We start from the raw sequence: 15,236 nt of genomic DNA, 5'->3' as shown, positions 1-15,236 counted from the left end.
TCGGATCCGCACAGAGTCTCTTTTAAGCCACGCCAGGTAGCAGATGTGATGAATCACTAGGTCTTAGGGCATGAATACCATATTGTCAAGTGAGTCAGACTGATATACACTGATCCCATCCATCTGTAGACCAACTCGCGTAGGAGATTGATTTCATGTTCAATTAACATGAGCCCTCTACAAATGGTTTTATCTTAAACCACTTTGACCACACTGCATCCAACATTACTTTTCATCAAACGACGATTTCCCAGTAAAACATGTTTGTTCGGTATGACGCACCTCTAAATGAAGATGATTGTCAAAGCCATTGGAATTTGTTTGGTTGAATCAAATCGAGATCGACTGGCGTGTAGACGTATGACTTGGTTTACTTGTGGACATGCGTTCGTTGTTGACGCTTGCATCACCACCATAAAAGAATAAGGTAGCTGAGTGGGGGTTAATCAATATGGGGTTTCTCAGTATAACTATTTTCAGGCGGAAACTTTTGAATGTGAATGTCAATTATAACTTGGTCCAGGGACTTTGACGTTGTACTGTCAGATTGCTATGACGGAAGAGCATTATTATTGAGCTTATCTGCTTTACATTGTTGAAAACTATATTTTTATCGTCATACAGCCTGACTGTTTCTGTTTCGGAATTAAGATTCCAATATAGACATGTCTTTTTGCATAGCTGTTTACACAGGTTGCTTAGTTGCTTCTTGGCTGCGTTCTTCAGCTATCGTTACAATCTATAGAGCCTTTTACTCAACCTCAACCGAATATGCACTGAGACGGAAAAACATTTTGCCACAAGCTAATACTTTATTGCTTCTATCTTCCAGCCTCTTTCTCTCAGTTGACCAACTAGTTATGATACTCAAGTAAATCCACGGCTGTGACGAGCACTATAGCATTACTATACACAAAAACCCAGTTCAAATGCTTGTTTAAATCAAAGTCGAGATAATCGTGTCCTTTTAGCATGCGATGATGCTCTGAACAATGCCTTATTCTGATGATACATCAGGGTTATGAAAACAACGCTTACCTAGGTAGCAGTATAGATGGAGTAGAAAGTCTTTGCTATTACACGCGCAACTTCTAATGGGAATATTTCCACAGTCTATGAGTTCCAATGACATGCACTGGCAAGTTAACTATGGTAACTGAACAACCATGGAGTTTCCTGTATTTAGAAAGCGCCTAGGCGTTTTGCGTTATTTATACTGATTAAATGATGATTCTTTTGTAATTGACTATGCGCTGATTACGAACACGAAATCTGATGTGACCATTTGTTCACATCTCGTTCTACTTTTCTTATCGATTATATATAGTCTATGTCCAATACACAACCGGACAGACACATGACGGACGTAAGGAGTAGACGCACGATGGACTAGAGAAGTTTGGATTGCCATTTAAGCTGTAGTGGTTGTAGTATTTATATTAACTAATAATTATTTCGTAATCGGCTGCGTGCGTTCATTTATCCTCATCTCGTTCTACGTTCCTCAAATAACAGTTTTTTGGAAATTATTAGCACAATAATTCGAACAGCCCTAATTATTATTCTTTTGCACTATGCTATTAAGTGTCGCCTGCGCTTTTGATCAGTATCTGTCAAAGAGATTGTTTGTATGAAGAATTTTTTTTCTAACATCCAGGATGTATTTCACTCGCTACCATAGATCGAGATGTGGGATAGGTAGTTAAAAAACCAATACTATTGTCGAAAATACGATTGACAATTACATCAAATAAGGCTGATACAACATACTTCATCGATTACTATGGTAAAGACCGTACCTGAGAATAACAGTAGAGGTTAAGAGTCATCTGACGACCTGATATTAGAATTAAAAAATCAGTATGTGGTTTCAGGATTAACTACTTTATTTTATCCTGTTTTCGTCAACTGAATTATAGGTTTGACTGGGTTTGACGCGCTTCCCTTGTCTCTTCATGTCTTTGCTAAGTTGAGTGGGATGAATATATGATATACTCTTGCTTCATAGTAGACATCAGGGCCAGACGACTGAAACTTCTTTTCTTCATGGCACAATAAGGGAATAAAGGTATAAGTTTACCAGACTCACCTTTCCACTTTATTCGTTTGTAACAGATTATGAAAAGTTGAAGTGTAAATAAGCATCAGTTCCACAAATTTGTTTTCGCAATTAATCTGGGCAGCTAAGCTGACCTTTCAAAGAAGAAGGGGATGAGCTCTTGAAAAGTGGAGTACGTGGTCACAAATATTGACTGATGACCTCCATTTAATAGTGTTTGTTGGAATACTTTCAAAGGCCATATGCAATACGTACACGACTTCTGGATAAAACGATTCCGATAAGAACTTTTCATCAGAGGTCTTCATTCAAAAGGAAATGATCGTCAACTTACTTTATATGTTTTTATAGGCGTATAACACTGCTAAAATAATTAACAATTATAACACAGTATCTTGAGTTCGAACAGAATTAAGTAGTAAGTGAATATATTTTAAACAGTGATCGGCAAAAGACCAAGTTTGAGGCAAGCATGTTAAGTAAAAAGATCAAAATAAGTGTTGTTGTAAATCCTCAATCAATTCATGAAGATGCAAACCAAAACTCAGGGCTTTAGAAGTATGTTTAATCTACTTCTAAATTAAAGAATCAGGAACACGTAGCAAACATCGCATCAGAGTCAAAAACCGAAACGGATGATTACTGAAACAGGATAGTTATTTATTCGACAAGGCTGATTCCAACAAATACAATATCAATCATCTAAATGATTTACTTTTATACGAAGAGAATAAAATCGTAAAACGTATATGGGGCAACAGACTGACGTGTGTGTGAGTCCTGTAGTATACGCTGGTTAACTGTCATTAACCATACTTCATCTTTATGACGATCAGTAAACAATCCAACGTCCAGTGATCTAGGTCAACAAGATACACTATCAGTCATTTGCAAAAACATCCGAATAACTCATTTCTACCAGAAGCTTATGGTTATGGTGTGGTTTAGGGAAACTATAAAAACTTCGTGATTAAACGAGCTAAGACAACGAACCCCACCAAAAACATCCACTTGAGCTGCAAATTTTCTGCAGTATTTCAAAACCCCACAGTGCTTGATGTAGTAAATTGTACACAGCAGTGTTTTATGATGTAGATAATTCTCATGGTTGGCATTAACGAACAGAGGACGACGTAGGTCGTGGTATATTTAACATGCTGAAATCAACCGGCAGTGTACAGTTACATGACAAGCGATGTGTATTCATAATTTATACATTTGAATAATATATAGTGAATACAAATATAACTTCGTCCACATTGTCACGCAAAACTAAAAAATACATTGTATTCTATCAAGCTTATCAAAATTGCCAAATTCTCTTGCCACTACAAGGGTTAACTAGTTTAAAGAGTCAAATGATGTAATCATCTGATGGAGAAAACTAACTGGCAAATGCGTTCATTTTCGTCCGCATGTTAGCATTTTGTAGTTAAAGTGTTGTCTCCATTTGGTAAATGATTTGATAATTTAATTATTTTATGTCCGTTGTCAGCAAACGTCGGTTGCTCATCAAGATGCCGACAGTATAATTGTAATAAGAAGGAGCTCCTTTTCTTTTTAGTTCGTACATAACCAGAATGTGTTGTCGATCTAGTGGATATATGGTTAGGAAACTCACACCAAAGTCAGAGATCTTTTAACCGAAACCATTAATCGACTTCCCACTTGTTTCCTGAAATTCACCTCAATTGTGGTTGACATGGTCTAAAATGTCTTAAATTAGAAAAAAAATACTGCAAGTTTCTAAAAATCTTCCACCTTGTAATTGTGATTTACGATAACGAGATATAAAACCACTGAAAAAGTTTTACAAAAATATTGGCTTGACTGACAAATACACTACTACCTACGAATGAAGAAAGTATGAGATAATGTGTATGCATACTGATAAGTCTATTGAGTAATATTTTTGCATTCTTATGCAGTTACGGTTATTCAAATATATCTTTTTATCAATCGTGGGTGAAAACATTATCGTTTAGGTTACAAACCAATTTGGATTGCATTAAATATGATACGGAAAAGCCATACTTCTACTCATATTCTGAGATCATTTACTGTGTGTAAACAGACCTACGGGCATGATCAGAGTGATAGATATAAACGAATTATGAAGAGTTTTTTCACGTCAGGACTATATATCTATATCTATATCTATATCTATATCTATCTATCTATCTATCTATCTATCTATATATATATATATATATATATATATATATATATATATATATATATATATATATATATATATATATATATATATATATTAAAGCCTTTGCCATCATAACAGAATGAGTTAGAATAAAACACTTGATACAAAAGTTTGATACAATCAGTAGCCTTACGTAAATTTCTGAATGGTAATATCCATGGATAACAAAAGTAAATGAGCGAAATTCTTTCTTGACATAAGTATGTAGATACATTTACATCTATCGAAACTATAATAAATATATGTTATTGTCTATATTTGTCTTAAATAAAGGTTAATAATGTCCCATTCACTGTTAAAACGTAATATATAAACCTGTTTACACAAATATTTCGTTGTATACATAACTATGTATATTAAATGACAACTAACTTTCTGTTCATACTGTTTATAACATTCAAGTTTTGCAGATTAATTGTAAGTTGCTTTATAAGTGTGTATGAAAAGAATTCAGTTATTTGTGTCGTTCATCACTACTTTTTTTATCCATTTCGTTGTCGTCATCATCACCATCATTATAATATTGTTTGTCTACACTCCACGGCCATTCACCAGTAAGCATATATATTTTCCAATCTGGCATATTTCCCATAGCATCAGTGATTTCTTCAACATCAAACAGATCAAACTGTTTGAAAAAGAAGGCAATCATCTCCCCTGTGAGGCGATGCATTGCGTTAGTTTGGCGGCATGTTATAGTGCGATAATATTCTACTGGGATAATTAAACAAAAATAAGAAAGAAATTCACACGTAGGTCTTGGAGCTGGGAATCCTGGAAGTACTGTCCTCACTATGCATTCAAAAAACCAACTATGAAACGGTTTTACATATTTTATAAGCCATTCATCTACGCAAACAACAAATCTCCAAAAACCAAACAAAAAACAACAACACATTTAGTGAGAGATATAGTTTAAATGATACAGTAGTCAATACTTTATATTGAGCTATTATAAGGTATAATGATTATCGATATATTTAACAAGTAAATCGATAGCATAAAATTATAGAAGATATAGGGTAAGAAATGCTCTAGCTGTTAAGGAATTTATTATTTTATTTCCTAGACATCATCTTATAATGTTTTGAATTATTTGAATTATAGTACAAACTAAGAGTCCCAGAAATAACGCAATTGAATTAAGAAGTAAGACACAAACACAAACGCATGTACTGTATTTGGAATTCGAAATCAAGCATTCAACAAGTACCAAGGTATCATTAGTTCATTCAAACACCACACATCTGTAAAGTTTTGTGATGAATACCGCGTTCTTAGTTTATCAAATATGAAAAAAATACCCTTGTTTATGTGAAGAAATATACTCTTCATTAGGTATATTACATGACTTGTAACTGGAATTCTGTGTGAAATACTATTTTTTAAATCAGATATCATAAGTATTTTATAAGGCCTTCAGAAAACATCTCATTCTGTATAACTATTATTTACTCTAACTTCGGTGTACAAATCAGTTAATTAATGTAAATCTTTTATATTTCAGCTTTAATTACTAACTTCAGTTTATTTACGTCACACGGCTATAAAATTTATTGATTTCAAGTGGTCGTAAAACTTTTATTTTGTAACTTGTAATTGAAAATAGTTGGTTAGATGCTTTGAGAATAACCAATTTTATTCTTAGTTCTAAAGGTTGCATAAATCCTGATGAGAATCATAGAAGCAAATTTCCTTGATTTAACCTTATTAGGATTAGTAATTGTATGAAGAAATCTGTTTAGATGTGAACATATAATCGCATACTGTCTTTTGGTTATTAAAAAAGGAATATTGTTTGATCAACGATGATGTAACAAAGTCAAAAGAGTTTGTAAAATATCAATGATGAGGTTGTCAACAAACTTAATTATTAAAAAGATCTACTTTGAACGAAACATTGGTTTCGTATGTTTTGAGAGAGAAAATGCACAGTCAACTATTTTTACGTCTTGGATTCGACTGTGTTCACTGTTATCCCTAAACTTAGTTAAAACATGTATCAATGTTAAGAGAAATCGGAGACTAGGAACCTAATAAAATAAATGTATGTGTGGTAAAATTGTTGATAAGAGAATTGGACTAGCAAATGGTTGCGTAAGTGTTAAACTTATTTAGAACCTCGTTACTTTATATCACTATGTAGAATTGGATAATTTTACGAAGTCATAACATTTCGTACAATGGGTATGTAAGTAGATGGGAATATCTGTCAGATTATTTTTCTCACAATATAAATAAAATTTTGATTAGGAATGACACTTTCAATTCCACACAGGATACAAATGAAAATACTCGCTGTTTCCACAATTGAAAATATTTCACTGTTGTGATCTTTTTTTCAGATTGTAGATTATTCTGAGCGTCATTTACCAATCTAAATTTATTGAAGATTTCAGACTATGACTGTTTAGGCAAAAAATTGAATTTAACAAATATTAATGTAATAAAAAAACAGAATAAAATGACAGTTTGGCACTGGAAAATACAGTGAATTTGTCATCAAAAAATAAACGGACTGAAAATAGCTTTCCTTGTATGTTAGGAAATTTGAACTGTCTATTTGTGGTTTGGTAGGTCAGTCTAATAATTAATTCTTTAGTTTTGTTTGATGTTTTACGTGTCAAATATATTTCTTTTTAAATCTTACACTCCACATTCAAAAACAGATCCATTAATTTCGATTAAGAAAACAACATATAAAGGGGAATGGTGTTCGAATAGTTTACTCATTATTGTACTAAGTGGTTGGAAATAGTCAGCAGGAGCTATAACATTTAGCTTGGTATGTTAAGTAATACTACAATTTCCATCGTTTGTAAATGAATAACACAGGTTCACGTTTTACGAAAACCATCCATCTCCTTAAGACTGGATATACAGCTTACTCTCAAGAGCTATTTAACCTAAAAATCTAGTCTCAGAATTTTCGTCAATTATCTTCAACCATCTAATTCATCAAAAAGTGCATTACAATGTTGACTCAGTTAGACTGATGGTCGGAACATAATTTCACAGATAGCAGTTAGTCGGAAGTAATGGATTAGAGAAGATGATGTTAGTTACTACTACCTTATCAGGATGCGATATAACTTGATATCGCGTTTTTATTTAGTGTATTTTCATTGAGTATAATATTGTTTGTACTCGTTTACAGTGATATTCTTGCAATATGATATGCCTGTTCGTTTTTTATTAATTGGTGAGAAATGCTTTCTAGTATTTTTATTATTCTTAAGCGTATTTGTTATGACTTTAGGTTGCTGTCGATTTTTACCCTGCGTTATCGATCGATTACAGCGACACGTAAACACGAACGGACGGCCTGGAGTCTCTATTGGTCTCGCTTCCCTGTCTAGCCCAGTTAGTCGAGTCCAGAACACAAGCCACAGCCTCTGAGATATGAATCACTATATTTCAAACATACTTTGTTTATATACCAATCAAGCATACCACATCGTACCACAAAAATAGAAAACAACATTTTGTACAATATTCAACAAGTGAACAGATATCGACCAATAGGAAATGTCCATCTAAAGTCCAAGGACACCATTGGACTTAACATGATAATTATTGGTCTATTCCTCTGCATCCACAACAGTATTGTTTATTGATCAGTAATCAAGTGATCGTAAAATTCAAACATAAAGCCAAGTGCTTTCAGGTTTTTCATAATGGTTTAGCTTAAATTGACTCATGAATTCGACTGTTAAATTACTATAATATCCACAAAACCCCTCACTGATTATAATCATAATATGCTCAGTAATGACGGTCTCCGATAGGTATTTCCAGGAGTTCTAGTGAGAAGCCGTGGCCAGTGGAGTTCGACCTGGTCTGTTCTGAGATAGTACTCACTGAACACAATGGTGGTTGTGTCGCTCACTTTCGTGGATTGGTTGAAGTTAGACATTAACACCGTTGGATGCTGGCTCAATGGTCTAGAGGTTAAGCACTTGCGTGCGAGTCCGATAGGTCCTTGGTTCGAATCTCTCGAGACGGGATCGCAGATGAGAATTACTGAGGAGTCTCACAACGGGACGAAACGGCAATCCAGTGCTTCCAGGTCTTCCATGGTGGTCCAGCTTCAATTTACTCATGAATTCAACTATTAAATAAAGTAATGTATTTGGTTAAAGCTGTAATCACATTTTTGGATGATGAATAAAATATATTCTTACCACCAGTTTTGTTTTCTTTTTTGTGTCGTACAAATCTCTATGTTTTTCTATATATTTTAGTTCTGGTTTTTGCGATGACAAAGTAATTGACTAATTATTAAACCATTTAACATGACACTTGACAAATCTGTAATATTTTCAAAAGTGTAAATTTAGTGAAGTGGTGTGCCTTATTTGAAAAAAAAATATGGAAAAAAGAATCAATAATTTGAAGTAATAAAAGAATGTTGTAATCAATATTTTCTAACCCTTTTTAGTAATTTGCACGTTTAGACGACGGAAACTCAGTTTGTTCATGAACTCCTGTCAGTTGTCCAATAAAAGTTTTGTTATTCATCATTTACCTAACTACTCTTTTTAGTGACTATGTATAGATAATAGAATGTTATAAAATTCATAAAATAAAACTTGGGCTGTTTATGGCATCAATATTTGTCGAAATAGCCAGTAGCACAGTGTTTAGTAAAATTCAGGAGAAGAGAAACTAGAAAAGACAGCAAGCTTAACTTAACTGATCAGAACTTCTTATCACTTATAGTGTACCTTTGTTGTCTTAACAAATATCACTGATGAATTCAATTTAGACAATTCATGTTTCGTTGGAAACTTAGTTTGTTAATAAAAAACACCTTTGAACACTCTGTAAGAGTCATTTAAGGTTTTTTTTATCACAAAGAACTGGGAACAAGCGAAACACATTGGACCCAAGCTGGACAACAAAGGTTAAATACGGGAGAGATGCTACTATACTCCAGCCACGAAGAGGAAAATGCTTCACACACTCAGGGAGTTGCTCTAATGCTGTCCAAAGTAGCACGAAAATGCACTTGTAGGATGGGAATCTCACGGATCCAGAATCATCAAAGCATCATTCAAAACAAAGAAGAAGGGGATCACAATGAATATTATCCAATGTTATGCACCCACTAATGATAGCAACGACGACATTAAAGATCAATTCTATGAGAGGCTGCAATCAATCATAGAGAAGTGCCCAAGAAAGGACTTCACCATTCTGATGGAAGATCTAAACGCCAAAGTCGGAGTAGACAACACCGGATATGAAGATACCATGAGACGACATGGACTGACTGGAAGAGAGAAACGAAAATGGGGAAAGGTTTGCAAATCTGTGTGCATTCAACAAATTGGTCATAGGAGGCACAATATTTCCACACAAACGTATACACAAAGCTACATGGATCTCACCGGACCACACCACAGAGAACCAGATAGATCATATTTAAATCAATAAAAAGTTCCGAAGGACAATGGAAGATGTGAGAACCAGGAGAGGAGCTGACATAGCTTCAGATCACCACCTAGTTGTGGCCAATTTGAAACTGAAGCTAAAGAAGAACTGGACAAGTGGACAAACAGCATTACAATAGTTCAGTACAGCCTTCCTTCGAGATACTGACAAACTCAATGAATTCATGATAGCTCTCAACAACAGGTCCCAAGCCTTACAGTATCTACTGAAAGAAGGAGAAACTACTATGGAGGACAACTGGGAAGGTATCAAAGAAGCATTAACTTTAACGTGTCAAGAGGTTCTGGGCCTAAAGAAACACCATCATAAGGAATGGATCTCTATAGAGACACTGGACAGGATCAAAGAAAGGAAGAACAAGAAGGCAGCAGTTAACAACAGCCGAACACAAGCAGAGAAAGTCCAAGCATAAGCTGAATACATAGAAGCAAACAAGCAAGTGAAGCAGAGCAATAAAGCCGACAAGCAGAAATACGTGGAAGAACTAACAACGACGGCGGAAAAAGCTGCTAGAGAAGGAAATATGAAACAGCTTCACGATACAACGAAGAAACTAGCAGGGAAATTCAGTCAACCAGAGAGACCGGTCAAAGACAAAGAAGGCAAGCCAATCACCGAAATTCAACAACAGTGGGACAGATGGGTAGAATACTTCGAGGAACTCCTGAATAGGCCGACTCCAGTGAATCCACCGGACATTGAAGCAGCACACACAGATCTTCCTATAGTTGACAATCCACCAACGGCGGAAGAAATCAGAATGGCCATCAGACAAATCAAGAGCGGGAAGGCAGCAGGACTAGACAGCATACCGGCCGAAGCACTGAAGTCCGACATCGAAGTAACTACAAAAATGCTTTACCTTCTATTCAAAAAGATTTGGGGGGAGGAACAAGTGCCGATGGACTGGAAAGAAGGGCACCTCGTCAAGATTCCAAAGAAAGGAGATCTGAGCAAATGTGAAAACTACAGAGGCATTACACTACTGTCAATACCAGGGAAAGTCTTTAACAGAGTGTTGCTGAACCGGATGGAAGACGCAGTAGAAGCCAAACTTCGAGATCAACAAGCTGGATTCCGTAAGGATCGGTGGTTCACAGACCAAATTGCGACACTACGGATCATCGTCGAACAATCAGTTGAGTGGAACTCAACACTGTACATCAACTTCGTTGATCATGAAAAGGCGTTTGACCTTGTAGATAGGTGGACATTATGGGAACTTCTTCGACACTACGGAGTTCCTGAGAAGATTGTCAATATAATCCGGAACTCATACGACGGACCACAGTGCAAAGTCGTTCACGGAGGACAGCTGACAGATGCATTCCAAGTAAGGACCGGAGTCAGACAAGGCTGTCAACTCTCTCCCTTCCTCTTTCTTCTGGTGGTCGACTGGATTATGAAGATCTCGACATCTGGGGGAAAACCCAGCATACAATGGACAATTAGACGATTTGGACTTCGCAGATGACCTGCCCCCGTATCCAGTACACACGAACAAATGCAGATAAAGACAGCCAGTGTAGCAGCAGTCTATGCATCAGTAGGCCTCAACATACACAAGGGGTAAACCAAGGTTCTCAAATTCGAAGCGGAGAACAGCAACCCAATCACACTTGATGGCGAAACTCTGGAAGATGTAGAATCCTTCACATACCTCGGAAGCATCATCGATGAACAAGGAGGTTCAGATGCAGACGTAAAGACGAGGATTGGCAAAACAAGGGCCGCATCCCTGCAATTGAAGAACATATGGAACTCAAAACAACTTTCAACCAATATCAAAGTCACAATCCTCAATACGAACGTCAAGACAGTCAGTTCTACTGTACGGAGCTGAAACTTCGAGAACTACAACAACCACCATCAACAAGGTACAAGTATTTATAAATGGTTGTCTACGCAAGATACTCAACTTCCATTGGCCGGATACCATCAGAAACAGCCTTTTGTGGGAGAGAACAAACCAACTTACAGCTGAAGAAGAAATTAGGAAAAGACGATGGAAATGGATAGGACATACATTACGCAAATCGTCAAACTGCATCACGAGGCAAGCCCTAACTTGGAATCCTGAAGGGAAGCGAAAAAGAGGAAGGCCAAAGAACACATTACGTCGGGAAATAGAAGCAGATATGAAAAGGATGAATAGGAACTGGACGGAGCTAGAAAGGATTGCCCAGGACAGGGATGGATGGAGAATGCTGGTGAGTGGCCTATGCTCCTTCACGAGGAGTAACAGGCGTAAGTAAGTAATTAGGTATATCAGGCCCACATGGGTTATCCTAGCTTCTGTACAGACCGACTTATTTATTCACCTTTAGTTACATTTTGATCTTGTCAACTATTCACTTATTAATCTTGACTGTTTTTATATGAGCGTATTTGTGTGCATTGTTATCCTACTCATTAAGGGTCTGTAGCTCATTTTTGTCTGACCATAAATATTAAGTCACGCTTTAACAAAATGAGTTGGTATGATATTCGGAAGTATTTGAACTACAGTATGAACTAGGAATCCCAGCAATAACGTAATCGGATCAAGAAGTACTAGATAACCACGAACGAATGTACTGTATTTAGAATTGGAAATCATGCATTTAACAAGTACCATGGTATCATTAGTTCATTCAAACACCACATCCGCCACAGCTTAATTTAAAGTCTAAGTGTTTGTAATCGATTGTACGTCTTCTTAAGTTCATTCTGTGTCTGTCCGACATTGTATTGGATAAAAACTCTGTAATGTCTAGAATGTGCTCATTAGTATTGGAATTGACAAGTGAAATCGGAACAGACTCACCTGCTTCCTGGGATTGTGTAATCATCATGTCGGTTGTGTACTGAAATCACTAATATCTAGAATTTGAACCATAGACTCAGACTATCCTCCCCCACGAAATAATGTTGGATCTTTATATCCCCAATTTATCAATGATGTGGCTTCATTTAAGACATATTTCTCACATTGGCTAGAGTAAACATTAGAATTGTCTTTGTGAAAAGGATAAACAGCTGTTGATATGAAATCATCCGAATCGTAATCAAAATCGAGGTCATTTAGTACTTGTGCTTCGCACTGAACAAGTTTCCCACAAGAAACAAATGCATTATGAGGACAAATAATATTTGACAGAACATCACGATTTGATTCTTCTAAAATAGTCTCCTCAAATTTATTAAGAATGTCATTGCAGAGTATAGGATCGTTAGAAAAATCAGCATCCATCAAAACTACATCAGGTTTTTGATCATAATTATGTTCACTCAACATATTTTCTTCAGATTTGTAGGAAATTTCATCAGAAATATGAGAATCATTGGGAAAAACCATATCTGGTACAATAACATGAGAAATCTGATAAGTCGATTGATTAGAAACTGTTTTCTCGCAAAGATTACGAGTTTCACTTAACTCTGAACTGCTATATGACTTCACACTGTCTTTTGAAATCGTTGATAAGGATAGATGATCATTAGGAACACTGGACTTAATAAAATCAGAATTACAAGACTTAATATTAGTTGCAGCAAGATGTACAGTAGTATTACAAATTGACTGAATATGTCCAATATCACCACATTTAAAGCACTTAGAATTACGAAATTTACATGAATTAAAAGAGTGAAACTTGCCGCAGGACAAACATTGACCAAACTTGTACCCGTCTTCGTTAACTGCATCCAAACTCAATGAATTATCTGCATAGCCTTGAGTATGCACTGGGTTGAGGTGACGTAATGCAGTGGAATTTTTTATATCTTCATGAATCATTTTACGAAATCTTCCTCCCTTACCGTATTCGGAATTTGTATACTTAACATAGTCTAGCAGTGGATCCTTGAGAATTGTGTAAGAAAGCGAAATGGGCTTTTCCGGTAAAGCCAGAGTTTTTAATAAGCTATATGCTTCTTTTCCGATGAATGTGAGGAAACGTGCTATAATATTAACATCCTCATCATCTTCCTTGGTCATAGCTCAAATTTCGAACCTTTCAAAGTAGTCCTCAAAAGCATCAAAACCTGAATGTATGTCTAACTGTTCCATCACAGGCTCCATCGCGACGCCAGTGTGATATTCGGAAGTATTTGAACTACAGTATGAACTAGGAATCCCAGCAATAACGTAATCCGATCAAGACGTGCTAGATAACCACAAACGAATGTATTGTATTTAGAACTCGAAATCATGCATTCAACAAGTACCATGGTATCATTAGTTCATTCAAACACCACAGTTGGGCTTACTCATCATCCCCCCCTTTTTATTCTGAATGTTTGGATAAACGAGTGCTTAAATCAATCCAACCAACGCAACACGTTTTTGGCTTACCATTACCACTGTCATACAAACGGGTTTAGCCTAGATAATATACGGAGTCAAATAGAAGACTTATGTTTATATCATACTGATACGTCTATACAAATAGAAGTCAGATCAGGAGGCCACCATATATATATATAATCTTACATTTCTTTTGAGTATTTATATAAATCACAAATCAAAATAAAACAAGATTTGACTTGCCTTTTGACATTTTGGTTTTAAAAATAAAGAAATTTTCCGTGTGAAAATATCGTAATGATGTTGAAGGATTTGTTACTAACGGCTTAAGAATCATAACTGTTATAGTCTGACTCGTAACACTGATTTGTATTAGCACCAATGTAAAGTGAGTAAAGATGATATTTTTAGGTATACATAAGAATGGTTAAATTACTTTTAATTGTTACCTTTTTGTTTACGAAAATTGAGAGCGGCACTCAGAAATCACAAACAATGTTTATTTTTAGGTAGAAAAATAAGGTTGAAACTCTTCCTGCTATATAAAGATGAGGAATAGTATAAGGAAATCCGTGTAAAAGTACGAAGAGTTTACAAAACTAATACTTGGAGACAGAAGACAGTCGATGACATTTCACATTAAACACAATTTAAAATGTCATACTAATAAAAAGGGTTCTGTAGCTGATTCTAGTTTTTGTGGCTGACAGAAAAATTCAGGACAGAAGTTTATTTAATTTAAGTTTTCTTAGTCGAGTAGAAAGATGTTTGTGTATACATGTTTTTTGGAAACTCTATACGCAATACTTACGACTGTGAATATCAACGTGTTATAAACCAAATTAGTAAGTGACAATAATTATCTCATGTTTAATAGGATCACTGAAACTAAGTAAGATATCGGAAGATCCAGCCACTTAGCCTTAAATAGAGCGAGGCGAATATTGACCAGTTACTATGAAATATACACTAAAAAGACAAACCCATGCAATATCTTGTCAGTGTTTAGAGGATATATATATTAAAAGAAGTCTTATGTAAAGTAACAATCAAGAAGTTGATATGATGGAAAGAAAAATCAGTTCTCGATTGATTTACTTATTATGAGTTTTGTTCAACATTACTTCCCTTCTAATTCAATGTGATGATCATTCACTGTAGTATTTGTTTTCCTTTGTCGCATGATATTTTATTCTGTATAACATACGATAATC

The 15,236-nt window shown here is 35.5% G+C and overlaps 1 protein-coding gene across 1 annotated transcript; it reads right to left on the bottom strand.

The window, feature by feature from the left end:
• Positions 1 to 3,320: 3,320 nt before the first annotated feature.
• On the bottom strand, positions 3,321 to 5,181 carry MS3_00001569 (uncharacterized protein). Its single transcript, XM_012945536.2, has 2 exons — positions 4,650 to 5,181; positions 3,321 to 3,775 (listed from the first exon to the last, which is right to left on the bottom strand). Exon 1 carries the CDS (start codon positions 5,173 to 5,175, stop codon positions 4,732 to 4,734), a length of 444 nt encoding a protein of 147 aa, XP_012800990.2. The 5' UTR covers positions 5,176 to 5,181; the 3' UTR covers positions 3,321 to 3,775; positions 4,650 to 4,731.
• Positions 5,182 to 15,236: the final 10,055 nt, after the last annotated feature.

Source organism: Schistosoma haematobium, chromosome 1 (genome assembly GCF_000699445.3).
Source record: "Schistosoma haematobium chromosome 1, whole genome shotgun sequence".
In the NCBI taxonomy this organism is placed as follows: Eukaryota; Metazoa; Platyhelminthes; class Trematoda; order Strigeidida; family Schistosomatidae; genus Schistosoma; species Schistosoma haematobium.
The sequence above is the reverse complement of the archived record's forward strand: the minus strand, read 5'-3'. Positions and strand labels throughout refer to the sequence as shown.

Excerpts from the sequence above, each read along its gene's own strand:
- MS3_00001569 (XM_012945536.2), bottom strand. The coding sequence starts at position 5,175 with ATGTGTTGTTGTTTTTTGTTTGGTTTTTGGAGATTTGTTGTTTGCGTA.